General features: G+C 40.3%; 1 protein-coding gene across 10 annotated transcripts in view; it reads left to right on the top strand.

Annotated features, from left to right (window-relative positions):
• The window catches only part of DAB2IP (DAB2 interacting protein), a 695,389-nt gene that overhangs the window by 648,508 nt on the left and 28,240 nt on the right, over positions 1-18,641 (top strand). For 6 of the 10 annotated variants that reach the window (XM_082263572.1, XM_082263568.1, XM_082263571.1 and 3 more), the window contains 2 exons: positions 13,498-13,647; positions 15,041-15,079. The exons of 1 other annotated variant lie outside the window; for it this stretch is intronic. In XM_082263572.1, the coding sequence (XP_082119698.1) occupies positions 13,498-13,647; positions 15,041-15,079 (189 nt within the window). The remainder of the gene's footprint in view (positions 1-13,497; positions 13,648-15,040; positions 15,080-18,641) is intronic. 3 more of the 10 variants (XM_082263570.1, XM_082263573.1, XM_082263569.1) reach the window with 1 other exon arrangement.

Here is an 18,641-nt window from a genome sequence, read left to right as displayed (position 1 = left end):
AGCAGTAGTCCACTGGCACTCACTCCAATCCACTGTCTACTATGTCTATATATATATTTTTTAGCAGTTTTGCACTGACTGCAGCGCAGTCAGTGCAAAACTGCTAGACAAAATAGACACAAGCTAGACAGTGAATTGGACAGACTCAGTGGACTGGTGGACAGACACTACTACTACACTTTCAAATCAATACTTTCAGTTAAGTAGAACAATATTATAGTGCAGAAAGCATAACATTTTAGCATGTTCACCAGTTAAACGGCTTCTTTTCTTTTCATAAATTGCTGCCACTTCACTAAAAACACGCTCACTTGGTACTGAGGAAGGAGGATCAGAAAGGTATCTTCTAGCATGAGAAGCAAGTCTTTTGTAGCGTGCCTCATTTTCTTTCCACCACTGAAGAGGATCACTTCTTCTGTCAATTACTGGATCCTTCAAATAGAGATGAAGTTCATCATCCAGGCTCATTATTTCCGATTCTGATGAATCCTCTGCATGAGGCCCCAATAAAACGCTGAACATTGCATCTATTTGACCACGATGAATTTTCTCTTCTGTCCATTGTCTTTTGGGACATTTTTCTCCGGCATCCTGCTCTTCCACATCAGAAACCTTCTCTTCTTGTCCTTGACTTTTCTTTTCTTCAGGAGGAACCTCCTGCACCTTCTGTTGAATATCTTCTGTCTGCCGTTGCTTTGCCTTGGCCAATACATCATCAGAAAAGAAAGGATGGTTCTTGTATCGCATGGTAATAATGTCCAGCAAAGCTTTCTGGTTTGACAGACCATCATTTACCATCAGTTGGAGGGCATGTGCCATGCAACTGAGGTCTGACGCTTCAGCAAGTCTCATACCTTTAACCATGCGCTCCACTGTCTCGCAGCACAAGCATCACTCCCGTCTTTGGTGATTCCCCATTCTTCTAGCATGCCTAGAAACATTTCTTTAATGTACTCCCCAGTATGGGATGCTTGCATCACTTTTGTATTCAACACCAAATGCCTTTGCATTAGTGATTCTGTTTGTCCTGACCAGCAATTAGTCATGAATGAGAGTGAGTTGCCAGCATTCTCTGGTTGCAGCATAGTCTTTAATTTGTCAACAACCTTTTGGTGAATCTTTTGCAGCATAATTGGTTGATCTCTAATACGCACACACATAATATATATATATATATATATATACACACACACGCGTTTGTTCCTGCACATGCCATAAGCTACATACTGTGGCAGAACTGTGTATAATATGTGTGTATATATATTTCCAGGAACATGTTCACATGCAGGAAATGTAATGTGCCTAGAAATAGGAACTGATGTGTGTGGACAATTAGGAAATGAATGTGTGGTGAGGATCACTAAAAGCGCCCAGCAGCAGTACACTTCCGGGAATGTGTGCACCCAATCTTGTGCCATTTCCGGTTCACGAGGCGAGTGCATATGCGCCAGTTCGCGAGTACGCCATCGCAAACTTTTTTGTTTGTTTTTTTTTTGTTTTGTTTTGTAAAAATGTTGGTGTTCAGAAAGATTTATTTGACATCTTTCCTGTTTTACATAGGCCAACTAAAAAGTGAGTGAGCCATGCATGAATCCAGCACTGTAGCAGTGTTTTTTATTTTTTTTATGTTTTTGAAAATATTTGCAATTATCCCCCACCCCCCCATATTACATTCTGGCTACTTTATTAAAATTACTTGCACATGTGCCCAAGAAAATGAGTAGGTATGCAATTACATTTTAGAACACTTTGAAGAGGTGCAAATCGTTTACCCTTCTCAAACATTTATTTCTAGCCTGCAACAGTAAAACATAATACAATAAAACAACAATTTCTTATAAAAATAATAAATAATATCAACATTTGGAAGATTAATGTATTAATGTACAATTATGAAATAGCATTTTACAATATGGTTAGAAGGGCCCTACTCCAAAGAGCTCACAATCTACAACGGTAAGAAACATAATTGCACACACATTAACATTATAAAACAAGAATAAAAAAAAAAGTTTGCTAAGAACCAGCACAATCATTTTAGAAAATCAACATCTAAAGTTTAAGTGCAGGATAAATAAATAATAAATAAAAAAAGGAAGCAATGGAAAAAAATGCACATACATTTATGGTTAGGGTTAGCAGGAAGCTCCTTTTCCATCTAAACCATAACATTAACTAGATTAACATTAGGAATTGTAGGTCTAACGTGAGGTTTAGCAGTAACTAGAAAAAGATATGGCTCCAGAGGCTCGCAAACAAACACCTGTTCAGATTTAACAAAGACACACAATTTTGAAAGCATGCCCCCTCCAAAAAAAAACTTTTGGAGGGCCAAAAAGCAGAATGATTACAGCAAACAGATCAAAACACAGCCTTAGTGGGGTGTGGGTCAGTCATTATGCACGCTATCTCTGACATTCGTCATTCATCATCCGCATACAAAATTCAAATAGGAGTGCAGGATCACACATCCATATCTGCCCACAAACACACAGTTGTAAATTGGATGCAAAACCACAGTCGCTTTCTTTAGAATGTCATGTCTTGGTTTTCCATTATATGAAACCCATCAGAATATTGTGAAAATTAAACTAGAACAACAGAGAATCTTCTTGTTAGGTAGTGGAAGGTTTGTGATTTGAACCAACGACCTCAGTTAGCCACTGTCCTGCCACATGCATGGAGCCTCCATCTCTGTGGTGTTAAACAGCACTAAGTCCCTCGGGTCCCTAAAAGTTAATCAATGCACATGTACCCTGGAAGTCCTGAGTGCCATTGAGCAACCTGTTTCTGTGATATGCCATCTGGGCCCAATGCTGATTATGTCTGATTCTTGTCAGCATGCTCCTATAGGACCATCTCTAATTTTGAGGCTTTTTTTGTTGGCCTATTTTAGGACCATCTCTAATTTTGAGGCTTTTTTTGTTGGCCTATTTTTTACAGCCGCGTACTCGTATTCTTATTCACTAATTTCCAATTCACTATTCACTATAACGGCACCTTACAATTGCCAAGGCTAGGTTTGAAATTATTTTCATGGTCTGGGCATGCGCACATGTGCTGCTTCATAGTCGTAGGCTGTGGGAGAATTTTTTACTTCTCAGACATTCCTTGAAATGTCTTTTTATATATCACTTTTTGAAATACCTTAGATTGTAAGCTCCTTGAGGGCAGGGACTGATGCGAATGTGCAATAATATATGTAAAGCACTATGTATACTGACAGTGCTATATAAATACCTGAAATGAAATGAAATGAAAATGTTTCAAGGTAGATCATGCCCAAACATACCACATCTTTAAGAACCATTTCATCTATGCTATCATGCTCAAAAACATTATTTCCAGGACTATTGTAGAACTTTTAGCACGACTACTCCCTCGCTGCTGTACATTGCCGATAGTGAATTTGCATGTACGATTACGTTTTCTCGCGCGTTATAGTGAATTCAGTTTAGGAGTGTTTTTAGGGCACGTTCGTCGTAAATATGAAAGTACGCCCATACGCTTGCGTAGTGTTATAGTGAATTAGGCCCAATGTGTTGGCCTTGAACAGTAACCAATAGCAGGATCAGCTTACTGATTACAGATTGGTGAATGTTGATTTCTGATTGACAGTTATATTGTGCACATTGCTGTCCACACTGTCCCATTGAAGTAGGGTTTGTCTGCATAAATTATCTCCAGTCTAATCTATAGGAACTATGCTCACTGTTTGTCCAGCATGGGCTGGATTGAAATAAAGTGACGCAGCTTGAAGTATGCATTTACTGTGATATATTTGCAAAACACATCTATCTACATGTGCATGTACTGAAAAAGTGCAACCAATGAGTACTTAAGGCACTACAGAAAATAAATACTTCCTATAAGAGCAGGGTAGATTTCAGGGATAGCGACAAGTGCATCACTATATGGGGGTAACATATTTGCTGCTAGCCTTGCATTATGGCTCTACAAATTTTAGTAAAGAGCACTTCTCTAAAACACCAAGTGCAATGTGTTTATTATAGAACCAAAGCCCAAATCTGAGTCTTATTTGACTACGTCACATCCGCTGTCTGGTTTGGAACGCACTTCCGGGGTTTGAAGCGCACGGCGTCCCGGAAGCCCCGCTGTATACCTCAGAGGAGTCGCGGTTCCATGGTTTTTATGCTCGTTTTACATGTACAATTTGTGAGTGAGTACCTTGTCATTCATTTAATAATACGTTTACTTAGCAATACTTCACTATGTGAGGTTTTCTTTCTGTATATAGTCCGGCAATTCTCCTTTCCCCCTGATTCAACACTGATGCCCCTTGGAGTCCTTTCTTGAAAGTACCTATCTGGATAAGTGTCTCTGGCTTGGATACCCCATACTGAAGGTCTTATTGAGAGAGGTCCCCACTGTTTCCCCCAGGAAGGTACAACGCCTGTAGGGGTATGGATTTCTGGTGAGTGCGGGCTAGATTGTGAGGGGAACACATTTTATTCCTCACCTGCATCCCTGGAATCGGACCACCCTAAGATCGATCCAGTTTTTGGGAAACAACACCCATAGCACCGAATGGACTTTTACCTATCACTTCACCACTAAATTTATGATTTTAAATTTGGCCCATATAGCACCAATCACTTTACCCATGATTTACGTTGTTTATGGATGATCACCTAGCACCCTAATTTATAACTACAGTCACTGATCTTCAGTGTTTTTACTCACTTGTGTCACTTGGCTATGGGCACTGATTTGCCAATACACCAATTTGGTGTCCACTTTGTACCTTATATTTTCTTGCAATTTGCACTTTAATTACAAGTTTATCTGAGTACCACTAATGGATTTTTTATGATTTTCATCTACACCAGTCTCTTTAATTATTGGCACCCATTCGCCAAATACTAATTTCGGTATTCACTTTGCACTTCATATATATTTCTTTGCACCTTTTTTATGGTTTTATTTATTGTTGTGCAACTGTATACCTTGTATTGTACAATATTACTATTATTTGGTATTTTTCCATTATTACCTACTATTTACTACCATTCATAGACAAATTATACATTTTAGGCAGCACCATCTACCTCACCCTTACCCCATACTTACAGTGCCTTGCAAAAGTATTCGCCCCCTTGAACTTTTCAACCTTTTGCCACATTTCAGGCTTCAAACATAAAGATATAAAACTGTAATTTTTTGTGAAGAATCAACAAGTGGGACACAATCATGAAGTGGAACGAAATTTTTTGGATATTTCAAACTTTTTTAACAAATAAAAAACTGAAACATTGGGCGTGCAAAATTATTCAGCTCCCTTAAGTTAAAAATTTGTAGCGCCATCTTTTGCTGCGATTACAGCTGTAAGTCGCTTGGGGTATGTCTCTATCAGTTTTGCACATCGATAGACTGAAATTTTTGCCCATTCCTCCAGCAAAACAGCTCAAGCTCAGTGAGGTTGGATGGAGAGCGTTTGTGAACAGCAGTTTTCAGTTCTTTCCACAGATTCCCTATTGGATTCAGGTCTGGACTTTGACTTGGCCATTCTAACACCTGGATATGTTTATTTGTGAACCATTCCATTGTAGATTTTGCTTTATGTTTTGGATCATTGTCTTGTTGGAAGACAAATCTCCGTCCCAGTCTCAGGTCTTTTGCAGACTCCATCAGGTTTTCTTCCAAAATGCTCCTGTATTTGGCTCCATCCATCTTCCCATCAATTTTAACCATTTTCCCTGTCTCTGCTGACGAAAATCAGGCCCAAACCATGATGCTGCCACCACCATGTTTGACAGTGGGGATGGTGTGTTCAGGGTGATGAGCTGTGTTGCTTTTATGCCAAACATAACGTTTTGCATTGTTGCCAAAAAGTTAGATTTTGGTTTCATCTGACCAGAGCACCTTCTTCCACATGTTTGGTGTGTGTCACAGGTGGCTTGTGGCAAACTTTAAACGACACTTTTTATGGATATCTTTAAGAAATGGCTTTCTTCTTGCCACTCTTCCATAAAGGCCAGATTTGTGCAGTATACGACTGATTGTTGTCCTATGGACAGAGTCTCCCACCTCAGCTGTAGATCTCTGCAGTTCATCCAGAGTGATCATGGGCCTCTTGGCTGCATCTCTGATCAGTCTTCTCCTTGTATGAGCTGAAAGTTTAGAGGGACGGCCAGATCTTCGTAGATTTGCAGTGGTCTGATACTCCCATTTCAATATTATCGCTTGCACAGTGCTCCTTGGGATGTTTAAAGCTTGGAAAACCTTTTTGTATCCAAATCCGGCTTTAAACTTCTCCACAACAGTATCTCGGACCTGCCTGGTGTGTGCCTTGTTCTTCATGATGCTCTCTGCGCTTTAAACGGACCTCTGAGACTATAACAGTGCAGGTGCATTTATACGGAGACTTGATTACACACAAGTGGATTCTATTTATCATCATTAGTCATTTAGGTCAACATTGGATCATTCAGAGATCCTCACTGAACTTCTGGAGAGAGTTTGCTGCACTGAAAGTAAAGGGGCTGAATAATTTTGCACGCCCAATTTTTCAGTTTTTTATTTGTTAACAAAGTTTGAAATATCCAATAAATTTCGTTCCACTTCATGATTGTGTCCCACTTGTTGATTCTTCACAAACAATTACAGTTTTATATCTTTATGTTTGAAGCCTGAAATGTGGCAAAAGGTCGAAAAGTTCAAGGAGGCCGAATACTTTCGCAAGGCACTGTATTTGACCTTTGCTCTATACTATGGTCACACGTCAAAACATTTAAAAAAAAAAAGAGAAGATAAAGAAGGCACACAGCTAAAAAGTTTATTTTCTTTATTGCTTTGATTTTCTCTGTAATGGTTAAGTATTTTTACAATTACTGTAGCTAAATATTGGATGCATCTGCCAATGCATCAGTTTCTGAAAAAAGCCCTCCACCTTCTTGTTCATTCATATTGAACTGCACTAAACAATGTATGCTTTCCTGTGGTCTGAAATGTTCATGTTCATTCATATTAAGGGTCCATGCACACATTGTTTAAAAAAACGTCAGTGCCCTTGGCAGAAAAAAAAACACTAATTTTGTTTTGAGCATTTTTTTGGACCAACGTTTAATGTTTTTTCCTGACAGAAAATTGCTCTCAAAAACACAAAACAGAGAAGCTTTTTTCTGCCTCTAAATGGTAAGCCTACAATATGCCTCTAAACGTCCTGATGCACATGGACAGATAGGATAATGTTAGTGGCTTCTACAGGCAAAATGCAAAACTCCTCTAGGGGCAGCATAGCCTGCGTGCATGGACCTTCACAATGATGTCATGATTCTGCCATATATAATTGACACTGCAGTTTTTATTTCCCTTATGCTTGTTTTTTTACACGGGGTGACACTTGAGAATTTCTTGTGTAATGCTGGAGACTCAGCACCTCTAGAAGTTCACAGTCCCCTTTTAGCTCATCTGTCCCACCTTCAGCTTACAGATATATGAAAAATTATTGTCTGGCATCTCTTCATTAAACTGATCACCTTCACTGCTATGGTTAGGGCCTCAACGGCAATTGTGTGTTTCCAAAGTGAAGATAAAATCTCACTTTATGCAGATGACACCCTATTATATTTGGGAGATACTACAGGTTCACTGACAGCAGTGATGCAGCTTTTTGATCAGTTTGGAATGCTCTCAGGCTTTGCCATTAACTGGCATAAACCGGTTCTACTTTTACTGGATCCATTACCTACAGCCTTACCAGAGAGTGTAGCCCAAATACAGGTAGTCACATCTTTTAAGTATCTAGGCATAGTGGTGACCTGGAATTACACATCTTAAAATTTGAAACCAATTCTACAAAAATTAAAAACATATACCCGTCAGCTGATGTAAATTGCAACAGGCAGTGACAGGACGAGTCAATCTCATTAAGATGATTATATTATTTATCCTACATAATGCCCCAGTGTGGATACCAAATTACTGGTTCCTAGGCATAGACTCACAATTTAGAGCTCTTATTTGGAAAAACAGGGTGGCTCCTATAAAACAACAACAACACTTTACAGGCTGAGATTTACCTGCTGTAGTGGACTCATCCAGAGACCTACTAATATGCCCGAACACAGAATGCTCAGCTTTGTCCCATATGGAAATGCGTTTTCCTATAGTCCCATCCCATTGTCCCACAGCTGTTGATGAAAGTATTAAAAGATGTCAAACATAAACTGGGATTAACAGGTTTCCTGACTAGGACACCTATCTGGAATAATAGATTTTATAAGGAACTGGCTAAGATTGTCAGCCATTCGTTGTGGACAAAAGCTGGAGTTAACTATGTTTCTCAAGTGCTAACTGACTCTGGCCTGAAATCAAATGCCCAACTGATGATGAAATTTCCAAAGTTGAGGAATCATTAACCACATTACCACCGGAGGATTTTCCTGCTTTACGTCCAGGCCACTTTTTGCAACTTGGCACTGCGCGACTTTAACTGACAATTTTAGCTTTTAATTTTTTGTGATATTAATAAAAAATAGCGAAAATTTTGCAAAACATTTTCTACTTTGACAGGTAAAAAATATCCAATATATTCAATTTTTGTCATATATTTAGGCCAAAATGTATTTAGCTACATGTCTTTGACAAAAAAATCCTCAATGAGTGTATTTTTAACCGCTTTAAGACCGGAAGATTTTACCCCATTCCTGACCAGGCTATATTTTTTGCGATTCGGCACTGCGTTACTTTAACGGACAATTTGCGTGGTAATGCGACACTGTACCCAAATTAAATTGACGTCCTTTTTTTCCTACAAACAGAGCTTTCTTTTGGTGGTATTTGATCACCTGTGCGATTTTTACTTTTTGCGCTATAAACAAAAAAATTGACAATTTTGAAAAAATAACATTTTTCACATTTTTTTAGATGAAATTCCCCCAAAAAAATCAAAATTTTTTAACATTTTATGGCAATTTGTTTTTTGCTACATATTTTTGGTAAAAAAAATCATAAGCAGCGTATTTTGATTAGTTTGCGCAAACGTTATCGCGTTTATTAACTACAGGAAAGATTTGTCATTTTTATTGTTTATTTTTTTTTTACTAGTAATGGCGGAAATCTGCGATTTTTTTTTTTGCGGGATGTCGACATTGCGGCGGACAGTTTGGACCCCTAACTGACATTTTTGACACTTTTGGGGGTACCAGTGTCATTACTACAGTAATCAGTGCTATAAATATGCACTGTTACTGTAATATTGACACTGGTAGGGAAGGGGTTAACTTTATTGGTGATCAAGGGGTTAAATGTATGCCTCATGCTTACTGACGTGTGTGGGGGGGAGGGGACTGCGTGACACAGACAGATCGTAGGTTCAGCTATGCTGAATCCTGTAATCTGTGACTGTCTGTCACAGAGGAGATCCGCCTGCTTTGTTTACACAAGTAGGCAGATTTCCTCACTCGATCCCCGACGATCGGGGAAGAGCGGTGGTGATCACCGCCTCTCCTCCCCTGGCCTGACTGCCGCTGTGTCTGAATACAGCGGGAGCGAGCCTCCGGAGGCGCGCGTGCGCCGCCGAGAGGAGGTGTTGTCCAGCGACGTAGGTCTACGTCTCTGGACGATAACGAGCCACTTATACCGCAATACCAGCTCAGTGAGCGGTCGGCAAGTGGGTAATATCAAGAGATTCAGCTGCATCGTGCTGTTAGGTGCCAAGGTAGATACACCGTTATGAGATTAGTAGAATCCCCATTTCTGGAATCCATATTCACTGACATTAAAAATAAATGTATTATCTTTTGGTAAGAGTCCCCCATTTGCCCTAAATGTCTAGCCCACCCCTGGGGACCTCATTCACATGCTGTGGCGATGTCCCAAGCTTGTGAAATATTGGAACTGTGTTATTTCAACAATAAACAGCATATATCAGGTTCAACTGGCTGTGGATCCGCTGACGTGCTTGTTGGGTAGCCTTAACAAAGAGCAGTATCCTCCTCCTGTTTATATAGCTCCTACTAGACGTTTGTACTTAGCCAGAAAACTGATTGCTCGGTTTTGGCTCTTCACACACTCTCCAACAAGCATGCAGTGGATCCAGGCAGTAAATAGCATACTTGTTCGAGAAAGAAACACCTATTACCATAGAAAATCTCCAAAGAAATTTCGAAATATTAGGCAATGTTGGTAAATACTCCAGGAATAGCATCCTCACAACTGATCCTAGATAGACTGTTGCAGGGATAGATGGCTGGATACTTCAGGCTTAGTTCCGCTATCTCATGAGACTTATTACAAACTAATTTAAAAAATAACCGTCAAGGGCTGTTAACCCACGAAATAGAAATATTAGGAGTACCTTATTCCAGGTTGTTTAAATGTTGTGTAAAAGTTGCATTTGTTTTATTTGTTTTCTGATCATTATTTTTTTGTTTTCCTCCTCAGTCATAACTATGTGGCATTACATGTTGCATATACTTATTAAAATGTACCTGATACATAAGATGTAATTGAGCCATGTTGGCTCCTTGCGCACTGTTCAATCTTTCTTTCCAAAACTTCAATAAAAACATTGAAACATAAAATGTACCTGAATGGCTGTACAGTTGTTAAGGAACTACTTTTCATTTGATTTATTGATTCTTTGCTCTCAAAGATTGAATGCCTAGCTATCTGTACATTGTAATCCTGGTGTCTAAGTTCCAAAAATATTTTCTTTGATTAAAAAAAAAAAAAAAAAAAAATGATCACCTCTCCAATTTCATCCTCCCAAGAAGGAAAGAACCATAATTGATTTCTTACTTATCGCTTCTCTTCAGACTTCCACTTTTCTCCTTAAATATCTCCCCTGCACGCTGGAATACTGAGTGTAAAAATATTAATTCATTACAGTCTGGTAGTTAGAAAGTCCTTGTGACAGTCCAGACACGAGTTGTGGAATGCTGACTGTTTTATATTCTCCTTTTGGAATGACATCCATTTTTCCCTTCTAGACAATTGTTTCTTCTCTGTCTGTAACTTTTTAATGAGAAGCAGAATGATAATAGTAGATAGAATTCTCCAAGCTTTAGCTTAGATTGGCACCTGAGTATGCATGATTTGAACTGAATGTTTTTGGTCCTCAGAATTTGCACTGCTGGGATCTGTTTACAAGACATTGTGAGCTGATTTTTGTTTGCTAAATGTCTTTATTGGTTTGTCTTATATTTTGTCTAAATTGTGCTGGTCAGTTTCATATGTTTTGTAATGAATGTGGCTAACCCAGCTTTAGGAACCATTAATCTTCATTTACAATGTGTGTTTTTACAATTGCAGTTTGATGCTCAGGAATTACTAAGCTAACTTGTTGTATCTCAGTTAGGTAGATGTATCTTGTTTGTGTCCATATATAAAATATGCTGCTTAGAGTGTATGTTCACCATGGAGGGTAATGGATGAGCATGGGGGATGTTTCCCACCCAATAACCATCAATGGCACTAGTGATTTCCTGTTGTCAACATGTGACCTATGCTGGACAGCAGTTCAACTATAGATCATGTTAGCAAAACTGTAGCAAAGTGGCTGTAGGGAAAAAATCTGAACATTTTGGCTGTTTTCTTTTTGGAATCCTGAGGTTATTTTGTTGCCATTCTTTGCTTCATTGTCACTAGGAACAGCAAATGAAAATCAATGGTAATTCCATATCTATAGCTTTATTAGACAGTCTACTTTCATGTAAAATGCCTATTTTGTGTATAGCAGAGCAGTCAGCTCTACACAGCACACTGTTTATCTCCTAACCCTCAAATGTGGAGAATTGCTGGGGTACTGACAAGTTCCCCATGTGTTGTCCACAATATCCAATAATGAGAGAGAAGCTGAGTAAAAAAATAACAATAGCCTGGTGGGTAATGTTGCTATCTTTTCGCCCTCATGTACCATCATGTATGCCAGTGTCTGTGTGCTAGAGGTCAGTTTCTGGTGCCATGTCTGTCCGAGGATTGTTCCCAGGACATATACTATATTAGTATTGGGATGCCTGCCTTTACATGCACATGAACTTTCATGGCATCCCAGTCTTAGTTCGTAGGGTTCAATATTGAGTTGGTCCACCCTTTGTAGCTATAACAGCTTCAACCCTTCTGGGAAGGCTGTCCACAAGGTTTAGTAGTGTGTCTATGGGAATGTTTGACCATTCTTCCAGAAGCGCATTTGTGAGTTCAGGCGCTGATGTGGACGAGAAGGCCTGACTCACAGTCTCCGCTTTAATTCTTCCCAAAGGTGTTCTATGGGTATGAGGTCAGGGCTCTATGCAGGCCAGTCAGGTTGCTTCACCTCAAATTCACTCATTCATGTCTTTATGGATCTTGCCTTGTGCACTACAAATTCTGGATGAACACACTGCTACACCCTTTCCAGCAAGCTATGCGATGAAAAACAGCAATCTTTAGTTCACATATGTTGCAATACATGTTTAAGTTGACCAACTGCGTCAAAGTAATCCCTCTTCTGGCCAGTCCTAAACTGCAAATACTATGGTGGACAACATGCCAACATGGGAACTTTTCTCTTTGCCTTGTGCACTGGTCCAAATCATTTGGTGGAGGGTGAATTATGGTGTGAGGTTGCTTTTCAGGGGTTGGGCTTGGCCCCTTAGTTCCAGTCAAGGGAACTCTTAAGGCGTCAGCATACCAAGACATTTTGGACAATTTCATGCTCCCAACTTTGTGGGAACAGTTTGGGGATGGCCCTTCCTGTTCCAACATGACTGTGCACCAGTGCACAAATCAAGGTCCATAAAGACATGGATAAGCGAGTTTGGGGTGGAGGAACTTTACTGGCCTGCACAGAGTCCTGACCTCAACCCGATAGAACACCTTTGGGTTGAATTACAGTGCAGACTGCGAGCCAGGCCTTCTCAATCAACATCCGTGCCTGACCTCACAAATGCGCTTCTGAAAGAATGCCCAAACATTCCCATAGACACACTACTAAACCTTGTGGAGGGCCTTCCCAGAAGAGTTGAAGCTGGTATAGCTGCAAAGGGGTGGTACAACTTAATATTGAACCCTACGGACTAAGATTGGGTTGCCATTAAAGTTCATGTCTGTGTAAAGGCAGACGTCTCAATACTTTCGGTGATGTGTATATTGTTTCTCAGTTTCTTACTCTCCACAAGAGTTTCAAAAGGACAACCGTCACTAATCTGAAAATAAAGTGTAATATTACTAAGACAATGCTATGATATCCACCCCATTAATCCCAGGTGGAGCTAGCTATTTAGTGTATTGTAAATAGAGGTTTGATGAATATTTTTGTGGTATGTTGTCTCGTCATGAGTTGACTTTGGCTTTCAAGCTGTTGCAGAACTACAGTTCCTAGCAGGCCGCTAAACCTGTTCTGCAACTGTTGGAGAGCCTGAAGGCCCCAGAGTTTTACTGTGTGCATCCATGCCTTTTGACATGAGATCATTTCCATTTTTCTTTTGCTGCTCATGTTTTTGTTTTTTCAATTTCATTGCTTTCTTTTGTTCTGGTTGTATGTTTTGTTTTTAGGCCCCTTCACCTGTGAACCCCAATGCTCTGGACCGCACAGCCGCTTGGCTCTTGAATATGAATATGATGTTAGAAGATGAAAGCATTGAGCCAGATTTCAAGCACAGGGATAATATGAGGAATAAGGAGGAGATGACCCAAATAGAAAAGGTAACCTCAACTGGGTGGAACCTCAGAATTTCCCTCTATCAGATCTCCATCCCTCATCCCGCCACCCCTCTTGGGGAAGTAATGTCACAGCCAGCCTTAAAAAACTCATTGTAGATGCTCAAGGAGAAAAAGCACTATGAAGTAAGCCCAGTCAGGTGTATGTCCAGTCTGGCAAGATCCAGTAGATCTTTCCTGAAAATGATTACTTTTCTTAAATCTAAATGTCCTCTTATCCCAGCTGTATCTATCTGGTAAATAATCCTACAAAGGTGCCTTATTATGTGGGCTAGAACTGCCAGAGTCTACCTTTGCTGGGTGAGGTTTTGTTCCATTGACAGGTTATTAAAAGCAGTTAGTGCAGGTTTGAGAAAAACATGACATAGCCTAGGCATCAAACAATATTAATCAGTTGGGAATCTTTTTACCCCTTATGTGATATATAGTCCATCCAACCTTTTATTACTTTGACAATAGCCAGCTGGTGTATGGAGGAATACAAGCTATGCATGTGTTATTACGTTATGAGGAATACAAGCTATGCAGCACGGCTCTTTAGACTGCTGCATGATCTCTTGCAAACCAGTCTGTTTAAATCACCCATATATGGGTTGACTTACTAAAGGCAAATAGACTGTGCACTCTGCAAGAGCAGTTGCTCCAGGGCTTCGTTAATGAGCAGAAGCTTAGCTGACTTCCATTATCCAATTATGTGCAAGCAAAAATTCTGTTTTTTATTTTCCTTGCATGTTATTGGGTATTCTTTGTAAAGTGAAGCTTTACCTCATTTACTAAGCTCTGGAGCAACTGAACTATGCAAAGTGCACAGTCTTATTTGCCTTTAGTAACCACCAAGAATGTATTCCCAGTTCAGGGCCATAAGAGCGTTCGTACAGGTGTAATTATATTGCAGCCTTCCATTTTAATTTAGGCATATTCTTTAACCATGAGTATAGGAAAAGTAATTCTATTCAATGTAGCGTGATTATAAAACCAATACTAATATCACAGCCAATTCTGTTGAATGAACTTTTAACATCGATGCTTTAGGAGCTATCCAGTGCTAACCTTTTGTTACAGTCTGTTTACCTGTCAGCATGGAGGAGGAGGGTTGGGGTCTCTGCTTGGTCCTGGGGTTATTGTTGGAACAGGCCTTGATTATATAATGAAGGCCAGTAGCATAAGCCTGCTGTGATGAAAGGGTGTTTTTCGGTAAGAGAGCACGTCTGCAATTTCTGCTGTGTTCTTTTCTATAACAAAATAGCCTTCAATCTAGAATTCCATCTATCATTCTGTATGATTGTGCCATAGTAGTTGTTTACACCTGATAAAAACAGAAAGAAACGTTAACCGCCACAGTTTACTTTTTGACACATTTTTTTTTTTTTTTTCAAAGTTTCATGTTCACAGCACCAGAGAGACATTATGGAGGCTAGTAAGTAACAGGTGAAGATGTTTCTGTCATAAATGCCTGCACTGTGATGAATGAAGTGGTGTATAGCTGACATGGCGGCAGGTGATAATGTCTCCTGATTTCTGTAGGATATACTACAGCTGTTTAACGCATTAAGACTCTCACATCACTGTGATCTTTAATGAGCATCCTGCAGAAGGGACGATTTACCCATCCAGCCTAATCCTAAAATTCCTCCTGCCAGATACTGTGGCTCTGTAACTGACTGTATTGCAGTATAATTAAGCTAAAATCCATATGTTAGTGATGGCGGGAGGTTCTGCAAAGTCAGAGGATGGCAGGTTGAAGCTAAGAATCTCATGGTTTTGTCTGTGTGTAGCTGGTTCACCAGCTCTCATCACAAGCTGCAGACAGTAACACATCCTGAAGGGGCCCCTGCCTGGGCCCATCTTTGCACAAAAACCTCATTAGAAAAATGAAATCTTTCCAGGACTGAGCTTGTCCCTTAAAACTGCTATCCGTAGGCTACAAGACACTGCTGGATGGTTGCTCTGCAAGCAGCGGGCTGCACTGTCCTTTGAGAGATGCTGCTGCCTGAAGCACAGACACAGCAAGCAGCTTCTTCCAGTCTTACACAATGATTAGGAAGAACTCTTAGCTCCCCACTGAGCAAAATGTAAATACACAGAGCGCAGACTGAAATAATTGCCATTAATGGCCTGCTTGCCTTCTTTTCATAGACACCAATAACTGTCCGCTCTGAGGCAGCACTGTTTATTATCAACATGAAGGTGACTTATTAGAATCTGGATCTTCTCTGCAGCTCAAAGCTTCAATTAATACCTGAAAATAATCATCAGCTAATTAATGGTGTTAATTTAATAGACTAGATGGAGACGCTGGCAGGCGACCCTTGTATGGCAACATATCAGAGATGGCAGCACTTCAGCGGTGTCCTTTACAGTTTTGACCAAGTTAGGTAGGGAAGAAAAGACAAATCTGCACCACAAGTATAATAATTAATGTTCTGAAGAGTACTGTTTGTCAGACAGCAAGAGGAGTCTCTTTTTTTTTTTTCTTTAATGAATTGCAGGGTTTTAACTTAATGAGAAGTTTTGGCCAGATGTCAGTATTGGATGTGTGTGGCAGTAGTAATTATCCAAGGTAGAGCGTTCTCAACTTACCTAAAGGTTACATTCTGATTGACTGCAAACCCTTTTACTAATCTTAGCCTGTAAATGCACTTTTAGTCTGCCAGTTCAGTTCAATTCACTGTTTACAAAATGCCAAACAACTTTCTGAAAGCAGCCTTCAGCTGCAGTGCAGGGGTGCTGAATGTTTGTGGCAGTGCTGCTGGGAAGCATTTAGCAATCTGAAGACACTTTGTAAATGCCTACGTTCATGTTTAAAGTCACTGCCAATCATCAGCAGTAACAGAACCCCTTCCTATGTTTGCATGGCTGTTTACATGTTTTGTTGCTGTATATGCAGATTTCGACTTATTGTCATTGGCACTTTAACCACTTAAGCCCCGGAGGATTTGGCTGCTAAACGACCAGGGGCTATTTTGCGATTCGGCACTACGTGACTTTAACGGACAATTGCGCGGTCGTGCGACGCTGTACCTAAACGAATTTGGCGTCCTTTTTTTCCCACAAACAGAGCTTTCTTTTGGCGGTATTTGATCACCTGTGCGATTGTTTGATCACGCGCTATAAACAAAAAAAGAGCGTCAATTTTGCAAAAATAGCAATATTTTTCCCTTTTTTTTATATGAAATTCCCCCCCAAAAAAAATGTAAAAATCAAAATTTTTTTAAATTTTCGGCCAACTTGTTTTATGCTACCTATGTTTGGTAAAAAAAATCGCAAAAAGCGTATTTTGATTGGTTTGCGCAAAAGTTATTGCGTTTACTGACTAAGGGAAAGATTTTTGTCATTTTTGTTGTTTTTTTTTTTAACGCGTAATGGCGGCGATCTGCGATTTTTTTTGCGGTACTGCGACATTGGGGCGGACAGATCGGACCCTTGACTGACATTTTTGACACTTTTGGGGTTACCAGTGACATTTCTACAGTAATCAGTGCTATATATATGCACTGTTACTGTAAAAATACACTGGTAGTGAAGGGGTTAACTTTATTTGAGAGGGAGGGGCTGTGTGTGTCCCTAGGGGCGTGATTCTTACTGTGATTGGCTGTGGCTTCAGCTGTATGCAGAGTGATCAACGGATCTACATAGTAGATCCATATGATCAGCTCTCATACAGAGGGGAGAATGACAGGCAGCTTGTTTACACAAGCTGCCTGACTTTCTCCCTCTCCCCCGCCGATCGCAGAGTGGCCGGCGGACATCGGGTCCGCCGGTCACACGCGCGGGGGGGTCCGTGACCACGCGGGAGCGCGCCTCCGGCGGCGCGCGCTCGCTCCCTAGACCCTCACAAGCTAGTCACGTAGCCCTACGTCACTTTGCCTGTGAGGGGCTGACCGCCGACGTAGATCGGCGTGCGGTGGTCGGCAAGTGGTTAAAGGGCATATGCAACAAAAAAAAAACACACTAGCATCAGCACACAATGTATCACGTGCATTAAAGAGCACATGTGATGCCTTGTGTTGTGCTGGAAAAAAATGACAGGCTAGATTTTGGCCTGTGCCTTGAGGGCCCATTTAAAATAAACGCATGTACTTAATGTAATCTAGGTCAATGCGCCAAAAATGCAAGCATAAGTTTGCCTAAGAATATCAAAGCTGTTGGATAATCTTTTCGGATAATGATCTTATGACTATGAGAGATCCCAAGCCTGCAAGTCACGGTGAAAGGGTAGTTGCAATCTCACAGGTTGGAACAAGTATCCCAGTCACTGGCTGCATGAGGCAGGGGTCTCCAAACTTTCTATACAAAGGGCCAGGATACTGACTGACCACCCACCTATGGTGTCAGTTAAAGGAACTGTGCTCATTGTTCATGTCATTGGTAGGAATTGGGCCCCCACTGTTGGTCTCACGGGGAGGAATTGTGCCCTTTATTGGTGTCAGTAAATTAAATAATGCCCCAAGAGCCAGATAAAAGCAATCAAAAGATACGCAGTTTGGAGACCACTGGTCTAAGGGATAAGCCACTGGTACCTCTGGCTGCTAGCTTGGTTTTTACAAAATGAACCTACTTGTGATGAGCATAAGTCACAGGTTAGTATGTGGCATTCTGAGGTGATCTCACCTGAGAACAATTCAAACATTTACAGATATTATTCCTGTAAAGCCTACAGTATCTCACAAAAGTGAGTACACCCCTCACATTTTTGTAAATATTTTATATCTTTTCATGTGGAGGCACTGAAAAAATGGCACTTTACTACAATGTAAAGTAGTAAGTGTACAGCGTGTACAGCTTATATAACAGTGTAAATTTGCTGTCCTCTCTAAATAACTCAACACACAGCCATTAATATATAAATACAAGTTGCGCTAGAAAGTGAAAAACATATGTGATTATGTAAAAGTGTCCAAAATAAAGTCCATGTATGAGTAAACAGCACGTCTGGCGAAATTTTCTGTACAGGTACCGCTTACCAAAGGCAAATGATA

The sequence above is a fragment of the Pelophylax lessonae genome (assembly GCF_965119305.1).
Source record: "Pelophylax lessonae genome assembly, chromosome: 7".
NCBI classification, from domain to species: Eukaryota; Metazoa; Chordata; class Amphibia; order Anura; family Ranidae; genus Pelophylax; species Pelophylax lessonae.
This window is presented reverse-complemented; position numbering and strand designations above follow the sequence as displayed.